The sequence below is a fragment of the Odontesthes bonariensis genome, chromosome 15 (assembly GCF_027942865.1).
Source record: "Odontesthes bonariensis isolate fOdoBon6 chromosome 15, fOdoBon6.hap1, whole genome shotgun sequence".
Lineage (NCBI taxonomy): Eukaryota > Metazoa > Chordata > Actinopteri > Atheriniformes > Atherinopsidae > Odontesthes > Odontesthes bonariensis.
This window is the reverse complement of record NC_134520.1, coordinates 14,757,662-14,780,075: the sequence shown is the minus strand read 5'-3', so window position 1 is coordinate 14,780,075 and position 22,414 is coordinate 14,757,662. Positions and strand designations below refer to the sequence as shown.

At 41.3% G+C, this 22,414-nt stretch overlaps 1 protein-coding gene across 1 annotated transcript in view; it reads right to left on the bottom strand.

The window, feature by feature from the left end:
* The window catches only part of fgf22 (fibroblast growth factor 22), a 29,271-nt gene extending 13,891 nt beyond the window's left edge, over positions 1-15,380 (bottom strand). The window contains exon 1 of the mRNA XM_075484315.1: positions 14,176-15,380. Coding sequence (XP_075340430.1) covers positions 14,176-14,548 — 373 coding nt within the window. The 5' untranslated portion in view covers positions 14,549-15,380. The remainder of the gene's footprint in view (positions 1-14,175) is intronic.
* Positions 15,381-22,414: the final 7,034 nt, after the last annotated feature.

Here is a 22,414-nt window from a genome sequence, read left to right as displayed (position 1 = left end):
TATTATCATCATTTCTTTCTTCACTTTCATATTTGTAATTGATCACACTCAGTCAGCTTTAATTTATGTCAAACCCACTTGTCCCTTTCAGCTTCTTCACAGCTGATTGGTTACCCTGCAGTATTGGATATATCAATGATTTGTACTATTAAATCAGCAAATCCCACCCACGAGGAAGCACTTTATACCCAAATTACAGAAGAGGGAAACAATTTGAAATATGCTCTCTTGGGTTTTTAGGGTATTCTCGTCTGTCTGCCAGGCTGAGCAACTAAGGGAGGTGTAAAGCGGACAAGAACTACTTGTATACAAAACGAGCTCAGTTTTTTGAGCTTACCACATGGTGGGGATCTGCAGAAAGCTGACTCCAGCGCCCCAGACCCGGTCGCAAGCGGCGACATTCTCTCACACACAATCCAGAGGCTGGTCCTCTTTCAGGACTCACACTCGGCCAAGTTACCCCCACCTTTTCATACGGTGCTGCTGGGAGAAGTACTCCAGGGATTAGCCCAGCCAGGTCTTTCAAAGGCCATTAGAGCAAATTACAGGTATCCTGTTACCAGTGCGCTGGGACAGGCCAGGTGAGGGGCGCAGAGGCCAGGCAGGAGAGCAGGGGTCAGCTTGGGACAAAAAGACAAGGCCACCCTGGGCCCCACTCTATCGGAGTGTCTCCCTGGCTCCACAAACTGGTAGGCCCGCATCTATGAATGGCTCACTTGATGGAACCTCAGAAACATTGTCTCACCACCGTAACTTTAGCCTTTTTTGTCTTAGCACCCTCCCACCCCCACACCTCACTCTCCCCTTGCCGATTTTCTCCTCTTTCAATTGATGTGGGCATGACTTTACCCAAATAAATGGATCACATAAAATGACAATGAAATATGAGTAAAGTTCAGCAGCAAGCTCATCACACAAGGCCTTAACCACAATGCATCAAATTACTCCCATCTGAACTACCATAGTAATGATGATAGAAATGATGTATCAAAAATAATGTTGTATTCTTGCAACACAGTCAGTATATGCTGTAAAAAGGAGAAAAAAAAGACACTGCCAATGGTTAAAATTAGATTTGAATTAAATTAATTATTTCCACTTCAAACCTGAATTTCAATTGTAATGGCAACCATACAACCAATAATGTGTGGTCTGTCAATGTATCACTATGCTGCAGGCATCATGAGACTGATGCTGTTGATAAAGTTGCATGGATGGCCACAGGGAGTTCCGCATCCTGCCATTTTCTCTAAACGACACACACACACACATGCCTCTTGGCCACTTGTGCTGGCCACACTCACGCAAACACACACACTCATGCCTCACCCTATCCCAACTGGTGGATGACAATCTAGTGGAGGGTGCTGCGGAAGTGTTTCATTAGCCAATTACCGCTGGTAGATAAAGCCTGCGTTCCCACAGTCCACAAGGCCAGGGGGGTCAAATGTGACCAATTACCCCCCATCCCCTCACAGGACAGATTAGTCTGTCTGATTTATCCCCAGACAGGCTGACCCAGTACTCCAGAATCACCCTCCACATCTGGATACATCTGTGGATGTGTTGGGAAGCTGCTGTGTGTGTGGGAGAGAAGTTTTGTAACAGGCATAGGCTCTCTATATAAAGTTTACTGAAGGATTAATAGGAAATTTCAATTTGAATCTTTCAGTAGCAAGCCACACAATCACACACAGACTCTTGAGTCATTAAGATACCAGTATGTCTTGCCAGCATACACTCGATACCACTGAACACAAGTCATTGGCTATGCCGAATGGTGATTATATGTAAAGGAACATCAGTCAGCTCATTAGGGACCTCCAGGATGTTAGATCAGACCCTCCGTTCCTCAAACCCCAAATTTATAAGCCCAGTGGGGGCAACCAAGACAGACAATGTAATACAAGAGGACAACCTGAGGAAATGGTTGGGGGGTGGGGTGGAGGACTGATGTAGTCAGACTGGGGGACAGAAAAGGTGAAAAAGGTTAACGAAGCCACCAGCCTGCACCCTGCCAGCTCGTCTGTTCCTGGGTGGTATTGAGGGGCCGCAATCTTACCGACCAAGAGGGTTTCTCTTTAATCAAGGAGGGAGAGCAGAGAGAGCAAACCGTCTGGAAATCATGCATTACTTCCATAACAACCAGACGATGAGCTATCAAAGGTTTCACAGATAGTTACTAGAGGATCTGCCCACCAAGAGCTTTGTGACTCATGGTTTCTGCATTTTGTGTCAGGGAAGGACAACAAGGATGGTGGGATCCACATCAAACTATAAGCAGGCTTGCTTGGCTGTCAAAACCAGATTTTGTCCTTTAGAGTGGAAGCATCATCAAGAGAAAACAAAAACACTGGTTACAGTTTCCTACCCTCATCTTCACAGGACATTGGACAAAACCACACCAATAGTCACCATTAGCTCAAACCACAGCCTATCTTTGCCTTTTCTCCCAAGAAAAGAGTTGTGAATGGTAAGTTCTTGATTTAACTCTTCTATCATAAACATGAATAGATAAATAGCAAATAAGTATTCTCATATCTCATAATTTACCTGCATGCATATTTGAGTCAGCAGGCAATGCTGAAACCAAATATGTTGTGTGCATATTTAGCTTTGATTGTGCAGACTGGCTTATAAAAAGGAAAGGATTCCCTCATTCTTCAACAATATAATATTGTAATAAATGTCATGACAAGTTTCCAACTTCTAATTAGTTATCACTTTAGAATCCAATAGATAATTAGATACCTCTCTAACCAAACCAGACATTTTTCCTCAAGTTTCCAAAAGCAAAATTAAAATTAAATTGAACTGCTTGTGCGACTGGAGATGAAAAATAACTGCACAGAGCAGTCATTATATGAAATTGTCTGCTTATCACATTCAACAAGGAACAAATGAAGCATTTAGATGTTGGAGGATTTGGTTGGTGTCACTGCAAAAATGATTATTGTCAAGCTTTAGAATGTAGCACAGCCCCCCATCCCAATGAGCAACCTTTCTTTGAAACGTCATTTTTGGTTTAAGTCACTTTTTGAAAAGGCTTACAAATTAAAGGTTTTTGCAGATGGCAGGGGGTATGAACACATTACAATATTCATGCACAATAGTGTTTTGTTTTAACTGTTTCATGACTATTTTACATCCTTCCACTAGACTGGACTACATATTTTGACAAAAGGCTGGAGCAGTAGAGTGATACCTTTAAACCTGGTTGTGTCTCTAAGGTGTGATATCTATCAAAATTCTGGAGTTATTTTAAGGAAGAAAACCAGCACTCTGTTTAGAAACGAGCTTATAATTAACTTTTGCAGAAAAATAACTGATTTCAGAATTTTCATCTTTCCGACTAGGACTTTATTTTTGGAGCCAGCGCCTTGCACTGCTGACTTTAAGAATGCGTAGCTCATGTGTGCACTGAGTTTCCAGTGACTGAGCACCAGGACACAGGCAATTCTCTGTGGCCCGACCTTGCCCCATATATACATTATTAAAATGGGATAGGCATACAGGAGGTGAAAGAAGGCACAAGAGTAAAATCAGGGCCCTGTCAAAGCTGTCAAGTGCTCAACTGGCCAAAGGGCCCTGACCCCAATCCTATCCACTGCAGGGGAGGAAAGGGGGATATGGAGACAGCAGGAGACAAAGTGTTGTTCAGGTATGGATGACTGCGTAAAAAACACCTGCTTTGACAACCACAACCTTTTCTTCCTGGGTCATTCAAATATTGCTGTAAAGTCAGGAAATAGGCAAGAAGAAATTAGCTAAAACTGTTAAGAAAAAGTGGGGAAAAAAGGGTTCTCAGAGGTCTGGTGTGGACTGTGCTGCAGAAGCTGTGTCACTGCTTTGTGCCACCCTCTGAGTTGTAATGAGAAGCATGGCCTCCCAGATGAGAAAAACACCCATGTGCACGCAAGCTTGCACATGTCAGCGTGCATGAAAACACACACAAACATGTATGTGCCTGAACTGAGTGCAGCGTAAGGTCTGGTTCATATTAGCCATTAGGGAACGGAAACGCACATCTTTTTCAGTTTAAAGCCTACTTCATGCTCCCGCAATGGCACAAGTATAAACACAGACACAAGCATTCCCTATACATGCACATTCACAGAGCTCTGACATGATGCTCACATCCTGCTCATGTTCGCTTAGTGAAGCGGCCTAAGAAATAAAAAGCAGGTACGGTTGGATTGTATAATGCAGTTTGGAGGACTGTTGGTATGCACTGACCCGCGCTCAAGTGGCTGTTCCTAATTTGAGCTCATACATATGTTACGATGTCAGATGTCCATATCAAACATGGTCAAAGTTTGAATTTACGAGGTAAACGTGTGTGTGAAAAAAAAAGGGGGGGGTTGTAGGTCTTAACAGCTAAAATAGAAATAAACATATAGTTTAAAAAAAAAACTTTATATACACAGCTTTTGATCTGGAGACTAAATCGCACATAATGTGACAAGTGAAGTTACTGAGCATAATATTCATATTATATATATTCATATTCAATATCTGCCTGTGTTCTTTGTTACTGTGGATGGACATGCTGTCCTTGTTCACGTTACAAATTGCATTCAGACAGGAATATATGCGCATGGATATGAGCGATTGCCTTTTTTTTTAGCAGAAATAGCCCTTCTCACTGGATTTACACTTTGCTCAAGGAACTTCTATATCTTACCTCATATGCCGGATCATTTGTTTCATAGATGCATCTAAGAAGTTGTCCATGGAAAATGTTTGAAAAAGGGGCTATCAAGAAGTAGCTTCATCAGTTAAAAGAGCCAAACTAGTAAATATTGTTCAATTTCGTGCTAAAACAAGTCAAGGTAGGGAAAAAAAAAATCATCTTTTCACTGAGAAAAGCGATATTCTTCTTTCCACCATCGTTCAGTCAAAAAATACTCTCTAGTTCTGATATATCTGTCATGTCTGTTGTGGCCCATAAAGAATGCTGATTGACCTGGCTGCAAACTCATAGACGGAATCCTGGCAAAACTAATTCTTTTAAGATTGTAATTGTGAACGCAAAGATGTCCATAAAGACCATAAAGCTTTCATCTATAGGTTTTGACCTATCTTTGGTGGACCACTGAACTTTAATTTCACGCAAAATATCACTATGATTTTCTTCGCAGTTTTAGAATGTATGTGAAAGATGGACATAGTCACTCTGACATCACACAATGGTCAGTCTACTACAATTTTGAGTTGTACACTATCTGTGTTTTTTTGCAGCCAGAGGTGATGTGCAAAGGATGAATTTGAGGACAGTATATGTGACCATTTGATGATTAATCTTCATCAAAACAGCATAATGATGCAAAAATAAATTTAAAGAAAACCACAAATTAGCAACAAATACTGCCATATCCTTTACCTCCAGTCCCTTGCTGGAGTTGACACTCAGATTAAACTAATCGCCAAAATGACCCCACTGAGAAGAGGGCTCACGATGACTTTTTACAAGCTAGTTTGAGTAGTATCCATCTCAGTCACTCACAGCACAGACAGACAGACGTGCAGTCCTCCAAAAAGCAAACAGCACAGGCTTCAGAGATGAAGCGACACATTGATCGAATGCTGATTGGCTGAAAGTTAGCTTGAGCCAGGAGGAGGACTGACAATGGCCAACGCTATCACAAAGAGGACAAAGCGCCAAGAAAACGACAAACAGCAAAGAGGCATGGGTGAAAAGCTCAGACAACAGCTACACTGGACTATCCTTAGTTCTTACATAATTTAACAGTTAGTTTCACGCCATCATAAAGCAGATTTTTGACCCCTTTGACTTCTGTCTTTTCTACAGCAAGGCAAAGCTAAAGCAGCAACAACAGCTCCAGCACAACCAAGAGAAGCTCACAGCTCTTTTGATATCGCCTGTGTCAGCAAAGCCCTTTAACATGTAAATGTGTATTTGGGAAGCACCAACAAAGAGAGCCTGCAGTTTGGGCCTTACAGCAACAGCGCTGAATCAGAGATCGGATCATGCTTTCTTCCACACCCTATTGCTGTCTCCCTACGATGAAATCATCAAACAGAAACAGATTTACTTAAATATAATGCCAAATAACACCATCAGAGTGTCAAAAGAATAGACTTTGAATTAAAAATAGAATACAGAGGTAACAGAACAAATACCAGAACCATTTTGTAAAGCAGTCTGTAAGCATGTTTATTTCTGCTTTGAAGTTAGGCATTTTTACATGGGGTTCTGTAGGGCAGTGTTTCCCAACCGGGGGTACGCGTACCCCTAGTGGTACGCGGAGGTACTGCAGGGGGTACGCGGCGCACGGGGAGTTTTTTTTTTTTTTTTTTTTTTAACAAAAGAAGATTAAATTGATTTAGTATTTATACTATTTTGGTTAATTATTTATATTTCAAGAAAATGTTTTTTATTCTTATGTTGAATTCAACTGAGGTTAAAAAAAAGAGAGAGAAAGCCTGAGAATTTTATGTTCAAGTTAAGGATATTAAATAAAATGATTTTCATGTAATAACCACTGTGTTGCTCTACTTTTGGATAATCATTGCACACGTTGTATGTGTGAGGGGGTACTAATGGTGTGACAAGAAGGCTCAGGGGGTACTCAGGCCAAAAAAGGTTGGGAAACACTGCTGTAGGGAATAACTAACTTTTAGATCCTGCCTTAAGTTGACAGAGGAGGAGCTGCTGTTTTTCATGCTGAAGTTAACACTTGCTTATAATGAGCATTACAACTTTTCTGATCTATAAACCTGGCTCTTGACTATCTTTACAGGCCTCGAAATTTCTGAAACTCATGCATTTTTTTCTTTGCCAGTCGTTTGTATGATGTAGGAATCAACTCTTGATTTATGGTGTGCAACTCAGGTTCTGCGTACATCAGCATGGTCAGTTAGTTGTAGGAAATGTGAGCTTTCCGGTCGGTGACCCACGACCACCACACACATTACGACTTGATTGCCTAGCAGCAAGTCAATATTTAACCTCACAGCTTGACAAGCAGCTGTCATTGCTTTGTTTATGTTTGTGAGAAAGACAAAAGTCTATCAAAAGTCCATTTGCTCCTGTGGCTTGTGGATTCGTGTGAAAAAAAGGGTGGAGAGCCTAAGATTTACTTGAATGTCACATATGAGTGACTCCTTTTATTGCCTCACATTGCTCCCTTTATGATCCGGACCAAATTCTACAGAGAAGGTAACAGGTGCATTGCATTCCCAGTCACAGGCTACTTGTGATTTAAGGCTCAACTTCTACACCTTTACACTTGTGCAACTGTGACCACTCCTGTAAGCTATTGCTGTGTTTACAGGTGCCTTCTTGTTTCTTTTTCTTCATTTCCAACTTCTTCAATCCCAAGACAATGTTTAGGCACCCTCCAAGACATGATATCTTCTCAGTTCAAGCAGGGAATTGAGAGGTCCTATTGGAAGGGCCAAAACCAGTCTGTTGAAGACCTGCCTACCCAATCTTAATGGAATTATGCCAGTGCATATGTGTGTATCCGTGTGTACATTTCAAGATGAGTGGCAGCTGCTCCCTTATTGCTATTTCCTTTGGGGAATGATTTCAAACATGTGATGCTAAATAAGTAAGGCTAGCTGTTCCCCGCTGATTTAATTCATGCCCATTTTACACCTTTAAAATAAAAATCGCACAGTAATAACATAACTAATGTGCGCTCATTGAGGAAAAGGGCTAACTCTCTCATTTCTTGGCTCTTACAATGCTAAGAGTTGCGTTGCTCCACTATAATTAACTGTTGCTCATTACATTGGTGTTTAAAGCCCTTAAATCATTGCGGCCCAATTAATATTTAAACAGTAAAACCTCACCCTTTTTAGTATTACACAGTCTAATCACTTTCTGACATTAACACTAAATCATATACTGGAAGTTATTATCTGCTTTTTACAAGCCTTCAGAAAATCATTGCAAACATGTACAATCAATAGGTTCAAGGTTCAAGTAGCTGGTTGTTGGCATCGTGAAGTCTTTGTGCTCCCTTCACACCCCCAGGACGTCCAGAGCTGTGTGATGTTATAAAGGAATTGGCTGCCAAAACCAAAGTCAGAATCTATAAACCTGCTGATGAACCCAGTAAATCCAAGAGAGGAGCTCGAGCCAGACTGCTAAAGGTTGTTAGCTACTAATTGCTACATTTCTTGAGCCCATTCAAGATATCAAACCCCGGTGGCAGAGACCAGGGATGCTTGGCTAATTAGGCTGACACTGACACTCTTGTTCTGAAATGTTCCCAGGATAGTGATCGTGCATGTATTTGAGTAAAGGATTTTGCATGCATGTTCAACACTCAAGCATGTGTCAGTAATGTTTGATTTTGTTCAGTCTCATAACAGTGACGGCTGGTGAAAGGTTGGTTTCAAATGCTCCACAAACAAGCTGTGTCTGTGCAAAAAAAAAATGCATAATTCGTGGGATTTTACCCTCCTGTTGGCAACCAAAATGTCCACGAATCCCCTCTCGGTTGAGACAACCCAGAGGAAACCTTAATGCCTAATGAGCAACGGGAAGCGCTCCAGCACTTCTCTTGCCTTTAATTTCCACCTCAATACTGAGCAGAGCACGCCCCAGTCCTTCTCCTAGCCTCATTAACATGTGTATTCTCCCAGTTCAAAACACCAAACCATTTCCTTCAGCCAGGTGCTTCCCTCTTTAGCCCTTGCATTGGTGCAGTTGATCCAGTCTCCATCAGAATTAGTGGTGAGTCATGGTGCGGATGGAGAAAGCCCAGGACAGAGAAAACCTCCTTATTCTTTCAAAATGGCAGGCAGCCTAAAACAGACATTTTGTAAAAATGTGTTGCTTCATTATACAAAAAGCATCGTCCCCGAAGTGCAACCTATAGTAATGAACAATGAGTATGTAATACTTCTATGTATATAAACGTTTCTGTGCTTTGATTAAAAAAGAAAAACTTCTCATGTGTCCTTGAAGCGCTTGAAAACAATGTTCCTGAGAGAAGGATTGGATGGAATTTGCATATTTCTCCCTCTAGAGTGCAGAATTTCATCAAACTGTTCATGAAATTAGGAAGTATTTCATTGCATCCCTAAGATGGCATTGCATCGACAAGGGGTAACTGTGAGAAACCCTTGTTAAACACCACAATATGAGTTCCATTCGCTAATGCCACCCAAAACCTTTCGAAACAAATCGGCCATATGTTCACCCTGACCAGTGGTGGTGTCAACTTCTCTCAGCTTGGAGGCCTCTAGGATGACCATGTGTGTTCCATTCCAAGGACAAAAAAAAAAAAATTATATAGGCTGTTATCAGCTAAAAGTCATGAAAATCAGGTTATGTGATGGTGTGGATTTGTCTCAGTGACATTGGCAAAAGGAATTTACACTTCTATATCTATTAATAGATATTTTAAAGCACTGATAAAGACAATGCAAAACAAAAGAGAAAGTACAGGTACAGCACTGGCCTGCCTCCCTTCCTTACCTGTCTCTAAAAGAGAAAGTTTGGTGAAATTATACAGTAAAATGCTACAAAGTTTGGTGAAATTATACAGTAAAATGCTGTTTCACACCTTAATGTGTGTTTGAAAAGCTTCATTTTCAGCGCCAGAATGTCTTGTGGAGTGTAATGAGAAGGAATGGTAAGATTACAAAGCGGTAAAAGTTTTGTTACCCCAACTTTTTTTCTGGAATGTGTGGCAAGCTGGAAATTCAAAAATGGCTGCATATTAACTGGGGCATCACAAATAGTTGATGAGAAAAAACAGGAATTATGAACTAATACTGTCTGCAATTAATTACAAAGCAGTTTCGTCAGAAAGTGTGAAACCAGGGCGTTTGTTCACAAGTCCAATATGGAGTAGTTTCACAATCCATGAAATAGTGAGATAACAATGTTTTCAGTGTTTTTAAAGTCATACCAGCTGATGAAAACCGCGACCAGTGAGTATAAAACTTTGTAGTCAGTCACTTTGTATGTTCTAAAAATTCTGTTCTGTTCTAAAAATTAAATGAACTTTTAACTCCTAACCATAACCATTTGTGGGCGAGAGCAAAGTGGAAATGTTAGGTAACAGCAGAAGTGCAAAAGCAAAACGCTTGTTGAAGAGATTGTGCTGATCAGGATTAGAATCTGCGATCCCACACTCAAAGGCTAAGAGGTCTAATGCCGGCCAGTTCCTTCTTCCCCCTTGCACAGCATGTTTATCCTACCCAAAGGTGGCAACTGAGTGTCATGTTGTAAGAGGACTTGATTTGTACATCATCATCATCATAGTGACAACAGCTGGAGAGTGCTCACTACTATCTGCAGGACATGTATGTGATTCCAGAAGATACTCTGTTGCACCAGCTCTCTGCAAGTTCATTACAAACATTTTTCAACAGTGATAATGAACATTTGAGCATTTTCCACCACTGAATATTATCGTCTTTACTGCCAGTGCTTTGATCAAGGCTTTATAGAGTCAGCTGTTTAGCACCCTTCCTTTATTTTTTGTGAAGTTTTCTTTTCGGTCTCTCCTTTTCTGATTGACAGTTTCCCCCGTCTACGACAAGCTTGAATAATTTCCACAACATTTTTCAATAGGGTGTAAGATTTTCTTCCAAGGGTTGCCTTCCAAGTCAAATACCCCGAAGAACTCGGAAAACTCTTGCATCAAACAGGAACATGTTGCACACCACGGGAAAACTGGTAAATACAACACACCCCGGGTGTGAGAGACTGCTGAGGCAGAGTAAAGCTAAAGTGTGACCGCAGAGACTTCTCAAACTGTAGTGGTGTGGTGGAGTGACCTTATTTCCTAAGGGTGAATGGGCTGACACCACCTGGAAGCTGCACAGGCTTTTGATGCCATTAGCCACACACACCCAAAATATAACAGTCCATCTTTCAAGATGTGATGACAAAATTAAGCACAAAATAAACTATTTGCAGCCCGATGTGCCAAAAAAGGGATTTTTGAAACAAAACAGAAAGACGAGAATAAACAGAAAACAAGCGCGTATTTGAACTGTACAATTTCAGGGAGCTTTCATCTGTTAATTGAATTTGACTGTTATGCACTCCACTACACCACTCAGAATTTGCTGTTGCAATTGATCATGAAGCAGTTGTTGGGCGTGCCTGTGCAGCCGTTGTGTTGCAGCACTGTCTAATTAGCAGCCTATGACCGATGACCCAGGACAGGATATGATGCGTACCTGCCTCTGGAGCTTTTGTAAACACTTGGGTGTGTTTTTCCCCTCGATCATTTTCTGCTTTGCCATAGGTCAAAAGAAAAACATGCTGAAGCCCTCCCTTTTGGTCCCTGAAAGGACTGTACTTTGAGTCTTTTCGTGACAACTTTTACAAGCTATTTATAGTAGCGTCCAAGATAAAGTGGCTTACGATTATGCATAGGCGGATCTATATTTAGATCATGCTGGAGACAGACATTAGTCAGATCATCATTAATCTTGAGTATAATCTATCTACTTTGATTAACAAATACTTTCCGTTGAACGTCCAGTAAGTTTACAACTTGCTTGATTCTGATAACAAACTTCAGGAACGAATACCTGAGGCCTTAGTGCTTGTGTTTGAGTGTGTGATCGTGTATTTTGTGTGCTCTCAAGGCAGGACATTTTTCTTGGAGCACTTTGGAGATGTAACTGATACACGGTTAGCTCTGTCTGTTACTAGTGACAGCATTGAATTTCATCACTCTGCAAAAAAAAAAAGAGTATTCAGTTCCTTTTCTGTCCTTTGATACCATTCTGAAAGGCATTTTAAGTTGCCAATGAATGTCTTAAGTGCAATATTCATATAATGTTGTAAATCATATTAAAAAAATAATTTTCTGGTGGACGAAAGACCAATAAACAAAAACGCTTTTATTTGACGTATATGTTTTGCATTTTTTTCTATCTCCCTTCAACTCTGTCCTATTCTCTAATCCTTTAAACCCTCCATCCATCTAAGTCAGCCTTTCTCCCTCTCGCCTCTTCCCTCAGCTGTTCCATGCTCCGGCTCCACTGGGATTGATACAATATTTTCCAGCCTCAATTAGCAGAGAGCCTGTTGACTAATTCCAACTGTTTTTGCACCTGAGAGGGAGCTGGGAGTTGGGGCTGGAAAAACTGAGTGGGGTGGAGGTTAGGGCCGGTGCCTGGGTGTAGCAAGCAGAGCTGTCGGGGCAATATAGCTGTGTCGGCAAGAGTCTAAGGGCAACACAGAGGACAGACTCCTGGGCAGGCTATGGGCAGTCCTGATCAGAGCTGTACATGTGTCTGTGCTGAGAAATGTTATATCTTGCAACATGATACTGCAGGCAAAAACAGTACTGCATCTGCAACTTATGTGTGTGTGTGTGTGCCTATATTTGTGGCTTAGGGCAAGTCTGTTTCATTCTTATACATTTTCATTTGAATATAAAGAAAAAAATCCAAAGAGCATTAATGGAATCCTTAAAACAAACGTGTCCTCCTTCATATTTCCCTTTCTAGTTTCTGTGTCACTTCTCTTCTCATTAAATATGTACAACTTTCTGCTTATCCTGCCACTCTAATCTATAGTGTGGCCAAATTCTCCGGGTCAAGAGGCTTTAAGTCTAATTGAAAGCCTCCCCGTGTGTCTTACACAGAAATAGAGACCTCAGACCAGATCTGTCGCATGGTGAGGCGCAACCACAGACTAACCACAAGATCCATTTTGTTAAACTCAAGGCAATGGCCACATGACCACTAGCTTGGCACTGTGCTCCGCTCAGGGTGCAGGTACACACCCTCACTCTGTGCGAGCACAGAAAGAATCGTTCTTTCCAGCGAAGGAAATGAGAGGATGATGGCTAAAATGCAGAAGGACATTACATGGTAGGGGAATGTACCTTTTCCCAGAGGGCTACTGCAACATCTTAAATACAAATGACATTTGTGAATTAAAAAAAGAAAGCACGGACTTCACAATAACTATCAATTTGCCTTTTGTGAGGAACTCTTAGTTTTGACACGTCTTCCATTTTCCAGCATGGTATTTGTCAAACTCTAAAATACAAGTAATGTTTGGGCAGACTATTTTATTATGGTAGTTGACATTATTCTTTCATGAAAGGATAATATCTCATCTCGTATAAATCCACGGGTTCTAACTTAACACAGCAGTTATTCATCTGAGCTTAAATTTATACCAATGTGTGTGGCTTTCAAAGATTTTGCCAGGTGACTAATCCCGACAGGTTAACAAATGTCATCCAGTCTGCACTTAAAAGCTCAGTGTTGCAGTGGCAACAGACTGACTGGCCTGTTAGCTGGGCTCAGCAGCTGTTCTTCCCCCCAGTAGCTGAATGGAAAAACTCTGACTCACCCACTTGTATAAAAAGCCATTAACGACCAAATACATAAATATTACCGTCAAAGGCAAAAATGTCTCTGGGGGCTATCCAATCAGTCAGTCAGCCAGTGACTAATGGAGAGGGAGGTCAGATCGTGGCCAGTGTCAGATCATCTGACTTGGTCGAGCTTCAGAAAGACAGCCATCGATGGACACGCTGATTAAAGAAGGCTTCTGCGGGATCAAACTCTTCGGGGGTGTCCCTAAACTACAGACTGTGTACAGACTACAGTCACAGACTCACACATAGAATAGGGCTGCATACTGACTGAATCTGTGTTTCCTTTGAACTAAGGGGCATACTGCGGGGTACCTGGGAGGACCACAATAAGAGAAGAGCCAGTCTGTTCACATGCACGTGGACATGCACAAATCAGCACATGTTCAAAGTAGAAGGATTGTGAACATTAAAAAAAAAAATCATCTGTGTTTGCATTTTTGGAAAAATGTGCCACAGTTTACACCTGCTACTCAGGACTGGTGCTTAGTCACCACCAGTTTTGACAAGTTAATTTCCAGTGAAACTGAGATTTTTTTTTTCCAAGCCAAGTTTGCGTCACCAACTAATGCTCAATGTCTTTCCTCGGTGCCTGCTTTCCCATGAGTCTATATCCACACTGGGGTATTCCCTTCTTACCTAGCAACGCTTCTCTCGTGCTCTAAACACAACACAAATAACTCAGCAGTGATATAACCACAGGATATTCCCATGGACTGCTATAAAGGTGAACAGATAACAAAGTTCAGCCATAAAAATCAAAGTGAGAATATCACAGGGCATCCTGACACACATTTGAGAACTTGGCTTTTCTGTGGCAATGCCAGCTACTTACTGTCAGCGTAGTTTTTTCGCCGAGTGCCGTCCACTTTTCCTGTTTTGTCAATGCAGAGGAAGAACTTGTTGGCAGAATAAAGTCGCCGTAGTCTGACGTCACCCTCCAAGTGATTATAACTGCGCGTGTGCCTTTCCAATGTCCACGAACAGTTGATGCCGCTCGCCAACACCTGAAGGGGCTCATGCCCTACTCGAGGAGGACAGGCCCCTGTGGCACTGCCAGTGGTGGCCAGGAGCAGGGTGAAGCATACCAGGGTGAGGGAGGCTGCTCTGGGCAGTAGGATGAGAGGCCCAGAGGAGGCTGCAGCAGTGGCGGCGCTATGGGCTGGTTCAGGACAGAGATGAGCTACGGACGCCGTCCATCTGCACATGGTGGGTCAGGCTCCCAAGGTGCACCTTGTGCAAGCTGTAGGCATGCTGATGATCAAGAGATGTCCCTGTGGAGGGTGGGAGTCCTGAAGAGAGAAGGGAGGGGGGTGGCACACACAGCAGATCCTCTGGAGGTCACTGATAGCCAACCTCTACTTTGGGGTGACAGCAGGCCTTCCCTCCTATCACAGCGATGTTTCTTCTGTTGTCATCTTCAGTTTTGGATTTAGTGTGTCAGGTCTTCTCAAAAAGTCCACTTTTTTAAAGTCCCTCCTATATACAGCTCCTTCTTTGAATGCTCCCTCCTGCTGTCCTCCTTCTTGAACTGAAGTCTTTTTCACTGGTCCACAAATGAAGTCCTGGGATGTATGAGGATGCACATGTCTGTGTGTTTTTGTCTGAGTGAGTCTAAGTGGATAAATGTGTGTTTTTATGTGTGTGTGTCTGTGTGTGTGTGTGTGTGCACCTTGCGATGCTCTGCTCTTCCCGGCTGGATAGGAACAAGTTGCTTGTCTGAGCTGCTGACCCGTGGCTGAGAGGGAGTTGAATGAGGATTGGTGACTGACTCTGCATGTGTGTATGTGTGTGTGTGTTTGTGTATGCGAGTGTGTGATACTGAGTGAAAGAAGAGAGAGGGAGTGAGTGAGTGAGTGAATAGGGGAGGGAGGGAGAGCCAGTGTGTGTTGCGACAGAGAGAGGGAAGCAGTGAGAGTGTGCCTGTGTGTATCAGGGTGAGGAGCAGCAAGTGTGTGTGTGTAAGCTCGCACGGGGCAGCAAAGGAGTAAGCGAACGGCCTCACGCTCTGCTGTGTGCAGTCAGTCAGTCAGCCCTCTCTTCTGTGAAGGCACCGGCTGAGCTGCCCCATTTTATCATGGGCAGGGCCAATATCTCGAGGGTTGAAAGGGGATGGGTGGGGGGATGGGGCCCACAGCACTCATTTATGACAATTTCAGACCAATAACGTTTGCGTCAAACAACCTGCCTTTTCTACTCTTGCTTACACGACCTTACTCTGGGAGAAACAAGGGCTTTGCTTTTTGCCTTTCCATGGCTATGGACACCTGGAAAAACTTACATCCCCTTCCTATCCCATGACCTCTGCTGTCTCCCCTTGATGTGAAGCTTTTCGTAACACGGTCAAATCAGCTCCATTACTAACCAGTGAACCAGCGAGGAGGCCATTTTTTTGACACCTTCACGCTCATTTCTTCTTTCTGGCCACATGGGGCAAATTAGGGGAAGCCTTTCCTTTTTTTTCTTTTTTTATTTAACTGCTGCTGGTTTGAATCATGAATCAGGCAGAAACACAGAGCAGGTTGCAGGAGTGTTGGCAGAGCTTGTCCAGAAAAAAGCACGAGAGACTTTTTGATCACCTGTGTTAATATTTCAATGAAACACCCTCTCTGATCTTTGCTTTTTAATTTGGCTGAGCAGGACGGAAATGGACAACACCTTTTTTTGCGACTTCCCACACTCTTGTCTGTTTTTTACAAGCTGTGTAATGAACCTGAGTAGGACAGAGCAGAATAGCACAGATTTACACCATGTTTATACAGTTCATACAACCAAGCTCAGCATATAGACAGGAATGTTCAGAAAGTTAGTATGAAAATATCAAGTGCCTGTGAGAAAGAGAAGATGTGAAAATTCCCCAATAAGCTTTGACAATCATCTCTTCTTTTAATGGAGTCCTTGTTCCAATTAAGAGACCCACCCTGGGGCCCCACTTGTCCACTGCTGGAAGTGTGTTTGAGGACTTCATGTTTAGAGAGTGTGACAGTAAGTTCACACTCCTTTAGCTTTTAACCACCCCCCAGAGACTTGCTGTCCCCCTTGCTTCCATTTAAACTTTATCATCAATTCAAAAGAAAAAAAAAAGAGAAAAAGACCGATCAATTCTTTTTCCAAATTCCCAACTCCAACCCCGAACTCAGCCGCTGTAAAAATCACAATCTATAACTTTCCTTTAAACAATGCCGCTACGTTTGTTCGCATCTTTCAGCTCGAGGTTTTCTTTTCTTTCTTTCCCCCAAAAGCCTTATCTTTTTAACTCTAGCATGCTAGCATGTCTCAAAAATAGGGGTGATAATGAAAATTAAAATGGGGGAGAAAATTGTGAATTTTCTGTTCAGACTGGCTCAAGATTGGGTTAAAAAGTATGGCGTTGATGGAAAAAAAAAGGTAAAAAAGAAAATAAAAGCAAAGTATGGCACTGATGGAGTCAACTTGCATGGGAATTCTTGACAAACTAATCAGTTTGTGGCTAAGACCTGAAATATGATTCTGTTCTGGAGAAGAAAAAAATAACATTTTAACCACATTAAAAAAAGAAAACATGAATCCGAATAACAAAGTCCTGGTTCCTTTCCTTCCTCATTTGCAGATGGAGACATCATTTGTTGCACATGTTAGCTAATCAGATGGCTTCCAGCTAATAGTCGCAATGGCATACAAATTTCATACGTCCGTTCTCAAGATAATTCATGTAACAGGAATTAATTATTTGTGATTTTGCAAATTCATTGAATATAGAGTTTTTGGTTCATTATTTTTTGCATCAACATGACTAAAAGGCTCCTGTTAAATATTACGAGTTCACAAATTTATCTTGAGAAAGCCCTTATGTCAATTCTAACCTGATTTTTACAACTTTTTTTTGCACTATCTATATCTATATATATTGTTTGGATTAAAGTGTAAACTGTATTACGCCATAAACTCCAAATTCTGAGTGAAATTAAAGTGAAATTATTTTTTTTTAAAGAAAAATGAAAACATTAGGGTTGTAATTTTATCACTACATGTGCATGGAACTAATCTTGTCATTAAAAACTGTCAGCAATAGAAACTGAATGCATGAAAGCCGTGGATACATTTTTCACCTGTTGTATATGTGTATTTAGGGAATTTCCCTCTTCAGTGCAACCCAATTCGGGGAGAGGATTATCTTAAAGAACCACATGGAGTGATTTACAAAGTTTTATTCGTTGTCGTCTACTGCTTTTAAAAAACAAAAAGTCATGTCTTGAATTTTGTGCTTGACGTGGCTCTGATGGTTTCTTTCGGGATGATGTTGCCAAACACCACTGGAAGGAGAAAGATTCTGAATTTATTTGGAATGCCAGACAAAGGCATTATCAGAACCTGCAGCAAAATGTATTACAGAATGTTTTTTCACATATATATATTTCAATTTGTTTAGTTTTGATTGACGGACTGAAACTCTGCAGCAGGGATGTCATCACAGACATTTGCAGAGGACTATAATGTTACCAAACGTCTGGGAAGCCATGACACACCCATTAGTTTGTATTCAGATCTCCATTTCTCTCATCACATGTAGAGATCACATATTCCTCAAGCTTTATTGTAGCTTTATTTTTTTCAGCCTGCATTAACAAATAAACCATGAAATTTTTACTTTACTTTTCCATAATTAGCTCACAGATATCCCAGTGGTGGACAGTTGTGATGATGACTGGGTGTTCTGTTCCTTATAATTTGGCTACATGTTAGGCTTGAAAGACTCCTCTTCATTAGTTTGGTCTTTGATTCTAGACAGTGAAAAACAATTGCATATAACAATTTGAATGTAGTTAAACTGAAGAATGAAGTCTTATGAGTTAATTCATCAAAGTAGATGGATAAATTGTCATTTTGGATCTGAGTCAAAGAGCTCATCTTTGGTATTTCAACCACAAAGTTATTCAGGTTCATGCTTTCATGGCCTGTTCTGCTCCAAGAAACAAGCTGTGCCTCTGTCTTTGTTGAACTACAGGCTCCTGATTTTTATTGTGTGCTTGCATGCAACTCCATGTTAATTTGAGCTGCTCCTGGTAGACTGCTCTGGCCATTACATAAAAGCAATGATATTGCATCTGTGTTTGCAGATCAGTGTATTTTTGGAATCATCCACAGAACTGAACAATCCCATCAGCACTGTTTATGATTTGTAACCAATTAGACTGTCTTAGTAAATCTGGTCCATGAAATCTGGATGTGTCAATGCTATTATGTTTTCATCTAGAATGCAATGTTAATATTTATTTTAAGTCCAAATTCAAACACTGCTCGGTCAGCAAATGCGTCAGTGTGTAAATTCAACATTACTTGAACTTTGAACCAAAGCCCTAATGCCCATAGATTAATGTAAACTGTCATTCGAGACAAATTAAGAGTACATGGCAGTTTGCTCATCATTCCTCATTACTTAGAGTTATATCTTCAGGCATTAAAAAAAAAATCAGCAGAATGTAAAAAATGTAAATTCTTGGTCCTCTCAAGTTTTCTCTGAGAAATAGGAATCTTTCTGCCAAAAACAAATACTCATCAAACAAAACAGAGGACTAAGAACAGAGAAAGTGTGAGAGAAAAAGAGCAGAACCCCAAGGAGGGCCCAGTTGTTCCTTCTTAAGTAAAATTTCCTGTAATTAAAATCATACAATCATTCTATATACTGAAGAAACCCTTTAAAGTTAGGGTGCCTCCCGAGGTCAACAACAAAGCTCAGGCATCATGCGAATGTCAGATGTGGCAGCAAATTTGCTTTGTGGTGTCTTAGAAGTAAATGTTTGGGCCCTGAGCTCAGGGCAAGAGCAGGCGCAGGCACAACATTTCTCTTTCGTCCTAATGTCTTAACATGCAATGTCTTTCTGTTTTATAATGTGAATGTATGATGCCGTAAATAACTGTAATTTACCTGATTTCATGGTTAAAGCGTATATCGAGAATACAGTCCAGCCCGGATCAATTTGTAATTGAATGGGCATGTAATCAGTTGTATAACTTCTAATTTCAAAGATCACAAGCGAGTGCAACGTAAGAAAGAAGGCCTCTCTGAGGCTGTAGCTTACTTGAAATTCCCACAGACTGTGAGATTTCAGCAACCTTGTAAGAAGCTACATTATGTTAAATGGAACCAAGAAACTTGAAAGCAACATGATATTTGACTTTAGTGTTACATAGAAAGTTAAAGTAGACCCATCTCTGGTGAGCTTCCATTCCGACGCACACATATTGCTGGGAGGAGCCAAGGCATTAATGAAGAGTTGTTTACTTCTTGTACTTGCCTGCATACACAAGTTTAGGCACATGTTCACATTGAACTAACTGACGATTAATCTTCGTCTGGTGTTTGGGTATGCTGACATTTCACAACACAAATTGATGCCGAGAGCAAACAGTGTATAAAACTGACACACCAGCAGGTGTGTTACAGAAACTGTGGAAACTGTCAAACAAAAAAAAAAAAATCTGATTGGAAAAACTATCGGTCTAACCATAATGTCTATCACAGTCTCACTTCAATGGAGAGGGAGCACAAAAAGCAGCAGTCTTAGGAGCTTTGAAAGCTACCGAACAGTAAGTGTATGTGAGTAGTTACCATGTTGGAAGGATATTTTTATCATCTTTGTAATGGAAATTGGGGCAAAACAATGCATTTTTTTCTGGAGTTTGGTTGCAGTTTGCTATCATCATCGTAAACCGTGATCACATCCAAGTAGGTTTTTATTTTGCAAATGCACAGCTCTACTCAACACACCCACTTTGCAAACCATGTTCATTTTACGGTAAATAAAGTATTTTAAGTTTTGGGGTTGTGTCTTGTAGAGAGGTGGATATGGCTGCGATAAGGCTAGCTTCACACCAGAAGCAGAGCGGAGCTGCTGCATCGTGTAAATACACCAATAACCCCTCTGCTGCAGCTCAGCCACTGCCTGCACACTCTCTAGAAAAATTCATCAGTACACAATTTTGTGTAATGCTGATATGACTTGAAAAAGGAAGATGTGAAAGTTGCCCCGTTGTAACTTGAGAACAGTTACATTTAGTTGCCCAAATTAACTCAAGGTCGGCCACTATCATCAAAAAGCATCACAGCAGGTAGACAGTGTCCTACACAATACAAATAGGGTGAAAGGTGTGTTGTTGCTGATATGAGGTAAATGTGATTAATGTGAATGTAAATGTGAGGTCAATGTAAATGTGAACTTGTGGAACTTGTGGAACAAATTAACTCAAAGTCGGCCACTATCATCAAAAAGCCTCACAGCAGGTAGACAGTCTCCTATACAATGCAAATAGGGTGAAAGGTGTGTTGCTGATATGAGGTAAATGTGATCAACAGATTATTTTAATGTGCATTTTGTCGAGAACTGCTTTGATGATGCTTACCCCACATTTAAAAAATATGCACCATGCTGAAACTCTAGCCACAGCTGCATTTCAGAAGCACTTCGGGCACAGATCCTCAAATCTGTCAACACAAGAACTGAACTGAAAATCATTACGCTTCACACTCTCTGCTGAAAGACCATTCTTCTCATAGCTGCTAATTACTTATAGAACTCTGTTTGGTCCAAACCACAATGGCTTTGCCACAAGCATGATTTGGGGCCTGGCAAGATAGATTCCAGCAAGTTCTTGTTCTTTTTCTTGGGAATCTAGCTCTCTCTCAAGATTAAAAAACAAAAATTTTGTTGGGGTTTGTTCACAGGCAGGATCCAAAGTAAGATAAATGGTAAGCAGTTCATTTGAAGAAAAATACTGTTCACAGATTTGTGAACAGATGGCAAGTACAAGGAAAGGACAGAAGGAGTTCCCCTGGGAGGGTGGCTTGGGTCTCTGGGAGAATAGATACCAGTTAACATGGGTCACAGGAATTCCTGGAGTGAATGTGTTTCTAGAAGGTAAGTACAGACTAGCAACTGGTTTGTCTGACCTTTGGAATAACTTCCCTGTGCTAAAACAAGCAATAAAGGTAATGGCGCTGGCAATCCTCCTGCTAGTTGCTTGGCGGTAAAGAGGCAGATCTGGTTTACAGTCATCCCAAAAGCCAAACAAGGCAAATTGTGACCACAAAGAAAAAAAAATTGACAAAACTTAAAAGACATTAAATGTCGGCGGTGTTGTAGCACTTAGGAGAACTAACTAATTGGCAATAAGAGGAGAGGAGAGAAGACAGGAACCACCAGATCAGCCACAGGTAAGGATGGTGAGCAATCTAGGCACCACTGCAGCCGGTATGCCCAACAGGAAGTAGGTACACAGGCAGAAAACATGGAAGAAACACAACTAAATACCACAGAGCCTGACAAGAACTGAACCAATCAAACTGTCTATAATTGTAATAGAGAAAACCTCAAGGTATTTTTCACAATTGATCTTAAATGGCACAAGAATGTCTGTGCAAAAACATATCGCAAATCCATGACATAGTTGCTGACACTAGAGATTTCACCCAAAAAACTACAAAACCTCACCGTCAGCCTCATTGTGGTGAATGCAGGTGTTGCTCGTGAGGTGACATGTAACATATAGTCCTTTCTTTGTCTCGGCCATTATAGTGGACTGACCAGCTTTTAGACCATCAATGCCATCCTTAGAGAAAAGCATGAATTACCCTGCATCTGTATCCTCTGAGTTGAGTTGAGTTGAGTTGAGTTGAGTTGAGTTGCATTGAATTGAAACGTGTTGACCTGCTGTGTGGGTGTGCCGTGAACTGAGAACAGCACTCTGAGAGCCAGGCACCCAAAAAGGATGTTCTCAAGTGGAGGAACCTAATCTTTCCCAGCAGGGATCGAAGCAGCTCTGTAAGTGTATGAATAGAGATAATATCTCTATAATGAGGCCTGTTTTGTACCATCAAAGTCTTCAAAAGGGTCAGAAACCTGACCTCCTTCCTAGCACTGACAATCCCTCGGTAATAGCTCCCTATTATTAATTGTTTTGCCTTCCTGCTAAATTCTTGTCTTGCCTTTTCTCTCTAAGCTGTGTTTTAGCTGCTCGCCCTTGGCCTACTGCTTTTCAGTGTGCTCTGATTTGGCCAGCTTGAGGCTGAGGTTTTTTTCCCCCCGTTGTTTTAGATA